Consider the following 13,785-nt stretch of genomic DNA (forward strand, 5'->3'; position numbering starts at 1 on the left):
TCTCTCTCTCTCTCTCTCTCTCTCTCTCTCTCTCTCTCTCTCTCTCTGTCTTTGTTTGTCTCTGTCTCTGTGTGTGTGTGTGTGTGTCTCTCTCTCTCTGCCTTCCTCTCTCCATCTCTCTCTCACACACACACATACATGGGGTGGGGAGAGACCATGCACTCACATATACACCATAGTAATAAACAAATAAATATTAAGAAAATAATTAGAAGTTAAGAAAGGAAAGGACCAGGGTGCAGAGAAAGTGGCATGGTGAAGGGTAAAGAAAACTCAAAAAGAAGGCTGGGAGTCTCCAACAAGTGAACAGTGTTGCACAGAACACAAGAAAACACAGGTAAGAAAGTATCCAGATGTGAAAAAAAGACCCCTCCATATAACCTGCGACAATGAACAATAATTGTTCTAGAGATTCTCTTTCCACCATGTTAAACCCAGAAACTCACAACAATCAGGTCAGCTGTGGAGGACACCAGAGGTCACACAGGCTGCTTTGGAAACTAACATTGAGAGAGAGGCATCAAGCACTTAGTACCTATAATCACCTGGAGAGAGATTCTCAGTAGAGGGTTCTCTTCATTGAGTTGGCCTGTGGGCAGACACAGGGATGGTCTTAATTCATGTAACTGATGTGAGGAAACCCAGCCCCACGAGGGTGGCATCGTTACCTAGGCAGAGGATCCTACCACTGTATGATAGAAATATACAGCTGAACACAAGGAACAAGCAAGAGGGCATACAGACATTCATTCTTACTCTGCTCTTGACTTCCCAATAACTATCGGCTGATACCTGGAAATGTGAACCAAAGTAAATCCTTCCTCCCCTCAGAGGTTTGTGGTTAGGGTGGTTCATCACAGCAACAGAAAGTAGGCCAGTGGGTAAAGGTACTTGCCACACAAGCCTGATTATTTGAGCTTGATCCCTGAAACCCACGTAAAGGAGGGAGAGAACCCACTCAACACAGGTGCCCTTGACCTTCACTTATATTATAACATGTATCTCCCCATACTCATCATAAGCACATACAATAATAAATAAAAGCAAAACAGTCATAACAGCAATAGTCAAACTACTCAGTCCAGAATTCAGACACCAGTGTTTGAGTCTGGAAAAAAGTATGAACAGATCAGATCCCCGCTACATCCCAGAATAGCATGGCCAGGTGTGACCAGCTGCTGGTGAAAGGGTCTCTCCAGCACCATGAGGCGATATTCCTGCCCAGCACAAACCAAACTGAAGCTGGGTCTTTGCAATTCCACATACACAGTCACGTGGTCCAGACTACACAGTACCGTGCTCTGTAAAGAAATTATAATGTGACAATGAAGCGACAGATGAAGAGTGGATGACATAAGTCCATAGGTTAAAAGAAACTTATGCAAGACACCAACAGTGTGCTGGATCTGAACTTGATTGAGACTCTTGTTCAAAACATGAATTTGCAAGGAAAAAAAAAACCAAATCAAGGAAACTTGAACCCTCTATGAATGGACCACAGGATAATGTCAGATTATCAATGGTTTCTTTTTAATGTTTACATTAAGCTATTATCCTAAATTATTTACAAATGAAATTTACACAGTATTTGTGGAGACCATGAATTAAAGATCACACATACCCAGACATGCCTACAGGCCAACCGAATGTACACAATCCACCACTGAGACTCTTCTTGGGTGATCAGAGGTTGTGGGGAGCAGGGAACTTGAACTGTGAGGGTTAAGTGTATTTTGTTTACTGTGTTGAATTCATCTGTAATTAAAGCTAAGATAGTCACGGCTTTGAAATTGGAAGTAGTCATTTGCCTTCCTCACTGTGGGGTCTGCTCCAGCAGTGTTAGCAGGAGGGTCGCTTGGCTTCTCTCTCCTATCAGCTCCAGGGCTGTGTGTTCTAATAGAATGGCTCTGTCTAATCTGTGTGTTACAAATGCACCCACATACTTCCCTCAAACTGCCCTCTCCATGGTGCTATCCTGCCTTCAGGCAAGGTCTTCAAGCAGCTTCTCTCTTTAGGAGCTTTCTTGCCTTGATGGCCAGTGATCACCTGGAATTATCACTGCATTCCTTCCTCAAACAGAGTGGTCTCTATAATAGAGTAACAACCACACAGATCAAAAATATCCTATTATTTGTCACATGGAAAACACAATGTCCTTCATGGGAGATGAGAAGAGAAGGGCTTACATAGCTATAGTGCCTCTGAATGGTTAGGAATGGGCTTAAGCTGTTGATAATCTGCCGCCGCCGCCGCCTTCTTCTTCTTCTTCTTCTTCTTCTTCTTCTTCTTCTTCTTCTTCTTTTTTAAAGGGTGGATATCCTGTCCACTTGACAGTGGCCTTCTGTGTTCCCGTGGTGATGTGTGTAGAATCCCTGGCAGACCATAACCACACAATAAACACTGACTAGTTGAATTCTGCAAGAAGATTACTGTTTGTAGATGGGCTGTAGGAAAGGAACCATGCCCCAGCCCTCCTGTGAGCACCAACCAGCCACCTCTGCCTTATTCCATTTCACATACCTCACAAACTACTTGCTCACTTAAGAGACTGTCTAGCAATTTTAAAAAGTTTTAGCAATTTCAGAAAGCCTAACTGTCCTTTGGGTCTGTGGGCTGCTGGTCTTTATGGAGGAAGCTAAACAATGGAAATTTCCCTCTCTGTGCAGACAGCTATACTGGGCCCTGGAGCTTGATAATCGGTGGGAGAGAAGGAGTTCTGAGCGTAGAGAGTGCCTTGGATCCCAGACAGAGGGGAGAATGCAGAAGACAGGAGCAGAGTAGAGTTGGCTATTAAAGCTGGCTGCTGAAGAAGGCAATGTATAGTCCCCCGGAACTAGAAACACATACCAGCACAAAAAAACCCTGAGGCCCCAGACAATGGATTGTTCTCTATGCCTCTGCCTGTGCACCCTAAACACTAGGTGGTGACAGGTATTCGTTCAGTGCATGACAAATGAGGAGGGCCAGACTCATGTCATCTGGAGACGCCCATTCACCTATTCATCCATTTGCTTTGCCTGCCTTCCTGAGTCAGTGACTTCTACATTTAGTAGAAGTGAGGTTATCTGGCAGCTTTATCTGAGAATTCTGTGTCCTGCTAGCAAGATGGGGATGCAATCAGATCTGAACCATACTGGGCTCCAGTATATAAGGCTCTGCACGTAGACTGACAAACCAGTCAGATAGAATCTTGGGGTGGAAAAGAAATGGCTTCCTTTCTTCGAGTGAGAGTGGCTTGCTGCTGCTCCACAGCTGCAGGGAAGGATACATGTGTGTAGGGCTAGGCTACAGAGTCCAGTGAGGCCCAGCATCCTCTAACAACCACCAGACCCTAGGGGTCCTGAACAGAAGAATAGAGACCCTTTGGAGGAGATTCTGCAACGGGCTATCCCCTTCATGAGATGGAAGATCAGAAGTAACGCTATTCTATCCCCAAGTTCTCTGCCAGCCTGAGTCATCCCAAGGATGCTTGCTAGCTCCCTGCCCATGCAGAATGGAGATCATGGGGACAACAAAGGCCAAGTTCTCATTACACAGTGTGTATAAGTGAGTTGGATGGCAGCTAAGTACGGAACAGATGAAAACCAATAAAGAACAAGGAGAGGCCAGACACTCTAGACTGGCTTCATACCATTCAGATTTCAGACTTCTCATAGTTTAAATGAAAAGCTTGATGGGAAAAAAAACTTTACCTGACTCCACCCACAAGGTAATAACCCTGCATCCAGCACCAAAGGCTGTAACACAATGGTTTTCTGGCTAATGCTCCTCCCACTTAAGAAATATGTGAGTCTCTTTGCCACTTCCAGAAAGCAAATAAATTCAAGGGACTGTTCATGTTGTAGCTTTAAAAAGACTAATTGAAATCCCATGACAAATGGCTACTTCTGCACTCAGTCTTCTCACAGACAGATGTCAATGAAGGGTCCTGTGTGGAACACCTAGTGACATGGCACAGACCCAACACCATTTGTAAAGCCACAGATTTCTAGGTAAAGTCAATTGTCCACCTAAAAGAATGAATTAAGTGAAGGGGATTACTTAAAAGGTAAATGGAGGTGAATAATTTGTCCATCACAGCACATGCCAAAGACCACAAAGATCTCACACTTTCTCTTATCTCATAAAGTCCCCAGGGTTAGGTAGACCACTAGGGCTGGCAGAGAGAGGCAGAGAATTCTATTGTCATCCAGGGGAATCTTAAGAGATGTGATTTCAGAGTATTATCTGACAGCATTTTTAAACAGTTCCCACAATCAACAGTTGTTTTTCAGAATGTCTCCCATAGGCTCATATATTTGAATAATTGGTCTATAGTTGGTGGAACTGTTTGGGAAGAACTAGGGGATATGGCCTTGTTGAAAGAGGTGTATCTTTATAGGCTTTGAACATGCATTCCTATGAATTCTCTCTGTCTTCTACTTGTAGATCAAGATATGAGTTTTCAGCTATTCTTGCCACAATGCTTTCCTTTAGCATCATAGCCTCTAATCATCTGGAACTGTTGGTCTAATTAAACACTTTCTTTTATAAGTTACCTTGGTCATGGTGTTTTGTCACAGCATTTAGAAAATTAACTAAGAGACTGAGGTAGGAACGAGAAGGGCTCAGCTTACACTGTGAGGACATGGGCTCTGTATGCTGGCCTCCTTCCTGCTGACAAGGTGACAGCCATTCTCTGATTGCACAGAGAGCACCTCCCCACAACTCCAGACAACACTATCCAGGGATGGACTTGGCTTGAGGACTATCCAGAGATTGGAAGCTTCAAAATCTCTCATCTTGGCCTTGTTGGCCTAGGATTGAAAATTACCATTACATTCTTGTGTTTGTCTTTTAGATTATGACATTCATTTGTTCTGAAAGGACTCACTTTGCCATAAGGTCATGTCTGTAATAAAGACCTACAAGAGTCATAGTCATACATTTCCTGGAAGAGAATCTCATGATCACAAGGGTAAAGAGTCTTTGTGAGTCCCACCACTTCCTAACTAGTCGGAAGTTGCTTTACACTCCAGTTCCATCTGGGAAATCTTGGTCTGTGAAAGTCAATCAATAAAGGCAGATATGGAGAAAACAACAAGATGCCAGAAGGCCACTTCTGACTCATTCTAGCATCTTGGGTCTTCAGGTAGAGCTGTCCATGACCTCAAAAGGTACCTGTATTAGTTATTTTCCTTACAGCTGTGACAAAACACCCAACGGAAGACTCGATCTTGACTCATAGCTTTGGGGCACAGTCCATCATGGCAGAGAAGGCTTGATGGCAGAGAAGTGAGACGCTGGCCACACTGTGTCTATAGTTGGGAGGCGAGAAGAGATGAATGCTGGAGCCCAGCTGGCTGCCTCCATTTTAGCCAGTCTGGGATCTCAGACAGTGGAATGCTGCTGTCCACATTCAAGGTGGCTCTTACCACTACAGTTAAACCTTTCTGGCAATGCCCTTGTGAATACATGCAAAGGTGTGTTCCTTAGGTAATTCTAAATCCTGCCAAGTTGATAATCAAGATTCACCACCAAAACACTCTACCTGATCTGACACTTTTATGGCAGGAGACAGTCAGCTTTTGAACATCCAAAGCCATCAATTGTACCCCAAAATGTTAGAGGCAACATGAATCGTCATTTAGTCAACCTAGTGGAAGAAATCCAAACTGGTGTTATAGAAATATTGAAACTGTATCAAAGTCAATGTGCCAATGATAACTGAAGGACAAAGTTCATCTACTCAGCAGGAACTGCTATTCCTGCCTAGTAAATCCTGGCTTCTCAGGATGGGGCAAGCTGCCACCTATGCCCATGACAACTTCCCTATAATGTTTCATGGTTACTTACATTCTGATTTCTAAACTAGATGACATCTTTTTGCTGACCAAGTTAACTTATAAAGTAATATAATTCCATTTGAGTCTCAACTCTCTAAAACAGATAGCACAATCCAAAACCAGGTCCAAACAATAAAAAGACCCACTCCCCAGAAGGTAGGAAGTGGCATGGCTGCCAAGCACTGCACGAGACGAGGACACACAGCAGTAAGTCAATTTTCTGGTCCCGGGGAAGATGGATGAGTTTGCATCAGGAACACATTCCACTAAATAGTAAATAACAAGCTTTCGGAAATGGCACTCACCAGGTAGTTTAAAATACTTTTGTGTTTTGAAAGCTTGTCATTGTGACATATTTCTCCTCCAAGGGAATTTTAGGAGAAGTATCATTTGCGCCTACATTATCTGCACAATCAATTTAATTCCATCTGTGTTTGAATGCCCCAAGTGGGTATCAGCTGTGCCAGAGCTCATCAGAAATGCAGGGGTGGAGAAGAATCTAGAATCACCATCATCATCATTTAGCCCCTGCTTCTATATATCATGACATATTGGGCCAGCAGTTACCCTTGCAAGAGAGTTTTCAGTGCTTTTGAAAGTAGGGGGGGAAAAACCCATTATTTATACTAAAGGGGCAGGTCAAGATTATATTCTGTAATATCAAATGCATATAGTGCTAAGACTTCTGAGGTGCCTCTGGCAAAATGCAGTGGGGCATGAAGTGTCATGGACACTGCAGAAAAATGTGTAGTAAGAAACTGCACAACGGTGGGGCTGCAGACACAACAGGGTTGCCTTCTACAAGGCACAGGCAGACAAACAAACCAGATCCTCTTCCAAACACACACAGGGCAGGCCCACCCTCTGAATATACAGGGGAAGACTCAACTTCTGTGGACACAGGGTAGGTGGCCTACCTTCTGCACATCAGAGAAAGCTTGCCTTTGCTTGTATAGAGCCAACCCACCTTCTGCAAACACCAAGATGACCCAGCCTTTCTCTGTATACCAGCTCAGGAATGAATGGTTTCTAGAGCTTCCTAGAATATGCTAGGTCCTCAGTCTGTCTGCGTCATGATTACAGAATGTTTTACTGCCTGAGTTTGTTAGGCAGACACAGTCTCTCCAAGGCAGCCCCAGTGAGGACCTGGTGAGCCTGGAGGCACACCAGCATGCGACAGGCACCAGCCCCTCCCCCAGCCGCAGTGGATAGATGCTGTGCACAACTGCAGACATTGGAGCAGCTCCACAGGAAACATCTGTGCTTGTTTCAAAGTCAGTCTTTAATTCTGGAAGTCATTCAGATGATTAAAACTAGAATTAATGTTTTGCTGTTATTTAAATGCCAACTGCTCAGAATCTGAGGCCAGTCCATGTCCCCTGCACCATGGGGAGCTTGTCTTGTGTTTCAAACTCAGGGTATGGGGACACAGACCAGCTGGGACAGCTTGGCTGACAGTCATGGTGTGGGTATGGAAGCCCAAAAGCTGCCCTTCCTCCCACTGGCCCTGCATAAAAATCTCCTGTGGTCACATGGGTATTCTTTGACCTTCCTACAAAGTGGCCTCTCAAGGGCAAGAGTTGAGGCAGTCAGAAAGCAGAGGACTCCAAGATTGGGATGAGAAGTTTGGCCCCAGGGTCACACAGAGTTCTGTCCCTGCTTCATTGCAGCTCACCCTTCACACACAAAGCACCACCTTTAGAGTAAGGCACAGCATGTAGGAGCCCAGGGATGAGAAAAACTTTGTTTGGCCTTTTACGTGCATTTTTGTTTTTTTGTTTAAAATTTAGTGCACAATTCCGTAAAGTTCTGTGGGTTTCCTCTTGGTTCTAACTCCCTGGTTCTCCCTCCAATCTAACTAGTGCATTCATTAGAATGAGGAATCCACTCTATGTTTCAGCTGTCTGGGAATACTGGCCCAGCATCTGGTACCCACACCATCCCTTTGTTTACTGAAGTAACTCGTGATGAAGGAGCAAAGACATGAAAATGGATCACGGAGCTGAAGCAAGACCTCATTCTTTGTTACGCCAAATGTCTGCTTCTTCTCAGGGACGTTTTTAGAAGAGGAAATGTTGCCAGTATGCTTTGATTGGGTCTAGAACTGAGGGAGCTCCAGAGAGGAGATGATACAGAAGCCAAGTGCACTGGTGAAGGTTCCTGATGATCTCAAGGGACTTCCAGGTTCCAGTAGGCTATCCATTCAGGTCCTACCTACTCTAAAGAAAACTATATTCATGATGTAGCCTTCAAAGTACTGCTTGGCATTTGAGACTCGACCTCACTGTTCTCAGCCCATGAAGGTGCCTGCAGCTACATCCTCCCTTCCATCTGTCCTATTCTGAGGACTCAGACACCTATAATGCCCCAGTGTAGCCCCTGTATATGACGTTAAGTATACAGAGAACAGACCAGTGGCCTTGTGAGAGACCATTAAAAGAGAAAGAACAGGTTTTCCGTCCCGCACTTGCAGCCATGCCATGACAAGCCAAATTAATAGATTACTGCTTGTCACTAAGTGCCACATGCACTTCTGTAGACATGCCCACAGTTTTACTTGCAGAGGAACTTCTGAGACAAGAGTTGGATGGATCGCAAACAAGACCCAGAGATGCAACGTCCAGTCAGAACTGCCTGCCATGATTGAGTATCTTATGCAGCACAGGTCTGCCCCGAGCAGCAGGCCATCATGGCCACTTCCACATGGCTCTGAAAGCTGAGCATGTGACCCTGAACTTCAGTGACGTTCCCAGAGCAGGTGCCGAGAGATAATCCAGCCATCTGCTTTTCAGTTAAACTATTTTTTTTTTTTGCTCAAATTCAATGCAGTCAAAGTACTTTCTCTTCACAGTACCAAAGCATCAAGGGAAGACACAACAGGATAGAACAGTGCCACCTACCTGTTCCTCTTGGTTTTCACACTTTGGTCCTCACTGCCATCTTCTGAACTGGATCCATCACTGCTTTCAGCTGAAAGAAACATCACATTAACACAGCTGAAGGAAGGGTCAGACTAGATGCTCTGGAAGCCAGCAGGCAGCTGAGGTGCTCAAGCCAGCCCATCTGAAAACTAATTGGATTTCTCTTAGACGCTAACATCAGTTGCATGAACTTGCTTTCTTTGATGCATATTCTTTTGCATTTCATTAGAAAATATACCTGACTGTTGATGTCACAGAGGCCATCTCCAGCCCCTGTGCCTCCAGATATCACCATCCCTTCCAATGGACTTAACGAGTAAATAAGAGAAAAACTAACCACTGTTCCACCCTCAAGATTGATCAGTCTGTGAACCCTTCCATATACAATAATGAGCAGCTTAGTAAGGTATGCTCATTGGTGCAATAATGCCATACATGTCATGAAAGTAACCAGCCACTTTCAAAAAGGATTTAAGACTCATCCCACAAGACAGGATTTGGTACCATTTATGGGGCCCAGAACCCTAGGTTAGTTAGGTCCTAGGACATAGGGGAGAACTTATTGCTATTATTCTTCCAAATGGGCAAAATATTAAAATGACTCAACATTTACTCTTATCCCCATAGAATAATGCATCTCTCCACCTTCACAGAGAAGCTTCCTTTTACAGTAGATAGTAATTAAAACAGAGACCTACAACTGGTCAAAATGCAGACAGTAAGGTTGTGGATCATTGAGTTCTAAATGGGACACAATATTAAACACTCAAAGCTTTGTAATCATCATGGAAAGGGGCTGTGTGTGGAAAGGCTGCAAAGTCCAGAGGTGGTGGATCACTACAGTGAAACTGCTTCTGAAGAAAACGGGCCAGTTGCTCATATGAACTAACAGAGGCGGTGACAATATCCACAAGACCTGTATAAGATCAAGCCAGACGGAGGACCATCATAGAGTGGGGGAGGTCAGAAAGCCCTGCCCCTAGCTGAAGAACTATTTGTAACAGATGGCTGCTTGGGAGAGGAAGAGTCAGTTTTCTTCATGGATGTGTCGCCTGACAGGCTATCTGTGTTCCAGTAGATGACCCTACACCTATGAACACACTGGCAGTACTAGTGGACTCTATGAGTTGTTTTGATTTGAAAAGAGAACTATGAAATTGGGAGGGAAAGGTGATGGTAGGGGTAGGATTGAAGGGGGGAAATAAATGGATGGACTTGATCAAAACACACTGTACTCATATTTGAAATGTCTATCAATCAAAAATAAATAAAATATCAAACCCTATACTTTTTATGGCCTGTGTTTAAGGCCCTAGGAGTGCCTAAGTTGACCATGCTCAGTCAGTCTGTCTGTTCATAACTTTGTTCTCAACATGGGACATGCAGCTGTTAGTAGGATGAGAGGGTCATATCTAGAGGCTTCCAGTTCCTCCATGGAATTCTGCACTGTCTTCTAAGTGCTTCTCCTGCCTGTGTGTACTAAGGGATGATTCTAGTTTGGCTGTGACAAGTGACTGTGAGTAGTATGTATCAACTTGTCTTGCTTAGGGGTGAGCAGACATGAAGAGTTAGGTCATCATCAGGGAATGGGGGCAGCTCTAGCCTTTCACCCAGCACACTCCAGGAAGACCATGATCAATGATAACCTCAAGGACAAAGGATACCCAGTAACTACACAGATACTCTTCAAGATAAATATGTGCACTGTTGGCTATTGTTTAGGAGGCCTTTTGATCATTTCAAATAATCTCAACATGAGTAGACGATTTTTGTCCTGATATAAAATCACATACATCACAAATAAAAATATTTGCAAATTAGACTGACTTCAAAAGCACAATGTCAAAGGGGAATTGAGACCAAAGGGTTGTTCTTACTCCCATTGCCAGTGATTAAAATCATCCTCTCCATCACTGGGAGCCTATGAGCACTGCCACCCATGAGGGCAGAGCTGGGAGAGGTTGCCATCCTGCACTGACTTCAGCGATTATGGAGCGGAAAGAGTTGTGTGATCGTGTACAAAGAAGACAACATACTGCATGAGGGTCACATGAAAAGTCAGAAGTGGTTTGCACCAGCAAGTAGCAAGCCAGGTCAGCAATTCCCACAAAGTAGGAACAAGACTTGAAGTGTTTCCACCTGAAAGCACCCAGAATGCCTAGCTGAACAAGTTTACAAGGCACACAGAGATGCAGAAAAGAACTTACAAGGCTAGTCTGGAAGATGCACACAGTCTGGTGTCACTCAGATAGACTGGACATGGACTAAAGAACTGAGAATCCAAAAGGTTTTAGTAACAAAAGCAAAGAGAAAGCTTCAGACACTAGACCTCACAATAATGCCTTAAACGTGACACCAGAAATACAGCCAATGTGAGCAGCTGTGGAAATGACTTGGTAGTTAAGTGTCCAGACCACTCTTTGTAGGATAGAGTTTAGTTACCAACATCTCTATAGGGTGACTCACAATAGTTTGTAATTCAGCTCTAGAGGACCTGACACCCTCTTTGGGGCTTTGTGGGTACCTGCATTTGCACACGCATACTTACCTTCCCCCAAAGGGCATAGTAAAACATAAAAATAAATCTAAAAACCATAGTCAATGAAAAACTAATAAAGTAGACAAGCTGAAAATGAAGAAAAAAACTTTTGTACATCACACACTGTACCAGTGGAGTGAAACACGCCCCAGCTAAGTGGAAATTATACATTGTATGCCCGGTAAAGGACTATCAACTGGGAATCCAAGAATGCCTACCACTCAACACAATACAAAGCAACCCAGTAAAACGTGAGAAAGGTCTTAAGTAGACATTTCTTCAAAAAGGAATCTACAATGGCCAAGGATCCCAGGAAAAGTTGCTTAAATATTAAGTTATCAGTCATTAAATAAATGAAAATGAAATACATAAGTCCACAGAGCTCCACATCCATGATGACTGGTGTAAGTATGCTCACAACACTGACAACAGAACAGAATTAAACAAATGTCAGCAGAGGAAGAGGGTAAGTGCTGTGAGCCTTGCAACCAAGAATGTATAATTAGCAGTATAATCATTAAGGAAAGCAGTTCAGTTACTGCTCCAAATGTTTAAAAATAGGGCAATGATAATTTTTATAATTTCTTAGATGCATGAGTATATATTCATCATACACCTGCAGGACCCCTACAAGATCCAAAAGCAGATGTCAGGTCCCCTAGAACTGGAACTAAGAGCAGTTATGAGCCACTGTGTGGATGCTAGAAACTGAACCCGGGTCCTCTGCAAGAGCAGCCAGTGCTCTTAACCACTCAGGTGTCTCTCCAGCCTCAGGGCAGCATTTTTTCTGCTAATTTTTGTAGCACTCAGCCAGAAAGTGAAAATGACGCATGTCCTCAACAGATGAATGTATGAACAAAATGTACAGTTTGTACCTGATGGGATGTCATTCTGCACAAAACGAATGAAGCTCTAAAACAGATTAAACACAAATAAACTTTGCAGATCCTGTGTTAAGTGACACAGGCAAGATGCACATGGATTAATCTGTACCCTTCTGGCATGTGTACAGCTGTTTTTCTCTAGAGACAGAAGGTGATGGGAGGATGCTAAGAGCCAAGGGGAGGAGAACACAGGAAGCTACTGTCAAATCCCGACAGAGCTTCTCTTTGGGAAGATGGAAAAGCTTTAGGAGTGGTGATGGTGTACACCATTGTAAATAAACTTAATGCCACTAAATGTACATTTCAAGGTGTCTAACTGGTAAGCTGCATGCTACATATATTGTCTAGGAATACAAAAACTCATGAACAAAATGTTTATGGAAAAGATCAGAGCTCAGGAAAAATAGTGGAAAGATTATAGTCAAATACATTATTCCCTAAATTTACAGGAGTCCCTATAATTCAACGAGAAAGACGAACATGAATATATTCCCAGAAACACAAAACAAACGGCTGAAAAACCCCTGAGAATCACTCAAAATTAAAGAAATGCCAACTGAAGTAAAGAATGACTTTACGTTAAGTTCTGGTGATGTACAGTGCCGATGCAGAGTAGATCAGTGGGCGTGTGTATTGATTGATCCCTTCAGAGAAAGATTTCACAACATTAGAAATTCAAGATGTATGTATGTGATGATATCACAATTCCAATAATATGAAATTACACAATAGATGTTCTTATGAAAACGTAGATATATATTGATATAAGCAAACACACCTTAAGTTATAGAATTCATGAAATGGCACTCATTACCCAGTAGAAAATCCCCTGTATCTCTGAAACAATGTTCTTTTTTTGGAGAAAAGGGGTCACCCTGACTATTTCAGCATGCATCAGGAATAATCTGTGGCTGGAACTTAATAGGGAATCATAGAGTTCAATAGTGGTAGATGAGGCAAATGTGCAGTCAAGTGAGATCCTTGGGGTGTGATTTGCACCTGAGTTCCAGGCAGTCACAACTTGTAGAGGCAGAGGTGGTCACCCCTCCCTATCAGCATTCCAAGCAAGGTATGTCCATAAGAACAACAGTGACACAGATGTTAGAGAAACAACCAACCACTTTGTGGTTGAATTTAAGGTCTGGTTCACAGGAGGGAACCCACGTTTGATACTATAATCCAGGAAAAATGCCTGAGACTTCAGAAAATACAGACCACAGAGGAGAGGCTTTTGCTACTGTTATGCTAAATAAATGTAATATGCCTGTCAAATTCTTCCAAACATTTTCCATGTAGATTCTTCTGCTGTCAGTTCAGAGTCAAAGGGGCCTTATTTTGACAGTGGGCAACAGTTATTGCAAAGGTTTCATTTATGATGACTGAGAGTGTTGAGAACAAGTGTGTATTCGATTGCTGTGGCACAATGGCCAACACTCCTCCCTAAATGGAAGAAAATCTGTGTGTGTATGTGTGGGTGTGAGTCTCTGTGTCTGTCTCTCTGTCTCTGTGTGTCTGTCTGTCTCTCTCTGTCTCTGTCTCTCTGCCCCCGTCTCTCTCTCTCTCTCTCTCTGTGTGTGTGTGTGTGTGTGTGTGTGTGTGTGTGTGTGTGTGTGTGT

The 13,785-nt window shown here is 43.4% G+C and overlaps 1 protein-coding gene across 1 annotated transcript in view; it reads right to left on the reverse strand.

Annotated features, from left to right (window-relative positions):
* Positions 1 to 13,785, reverse strand: part of Tcerg1l (transcription elongation regulator 1 like) — a 186,997-nt gene that overhangs the window by 32,713 nt on the left and 140,499 nt on the right. The window contains exon 8 of the mRNA XM_028787188.1: positions 8,726 to 8,795. Within this exon, the coding sequence (XP_028643021.1) occupies positions 8,726 to 8,795 (70 nt within the window). The remainder of the gene's footprint in view (positions 1 to 8,725; positions 8,796 to 13,785) is intronic.

Source organism: Grammomys surdaster, unplaced genomic scaffold, assembly GCF_004785775.1.
Source record: "Grammomys surdaster isolate TR1022 unplaced genomic scaffold, NIH_TR_1.0 125612, whole genome shotgun sequence".
Lineage (NCBI taxonomy): Eukaryota > Metazoa > Chordata > Mammalia > Rodentia > Muridae > Grammomys > Grammomys surdaster.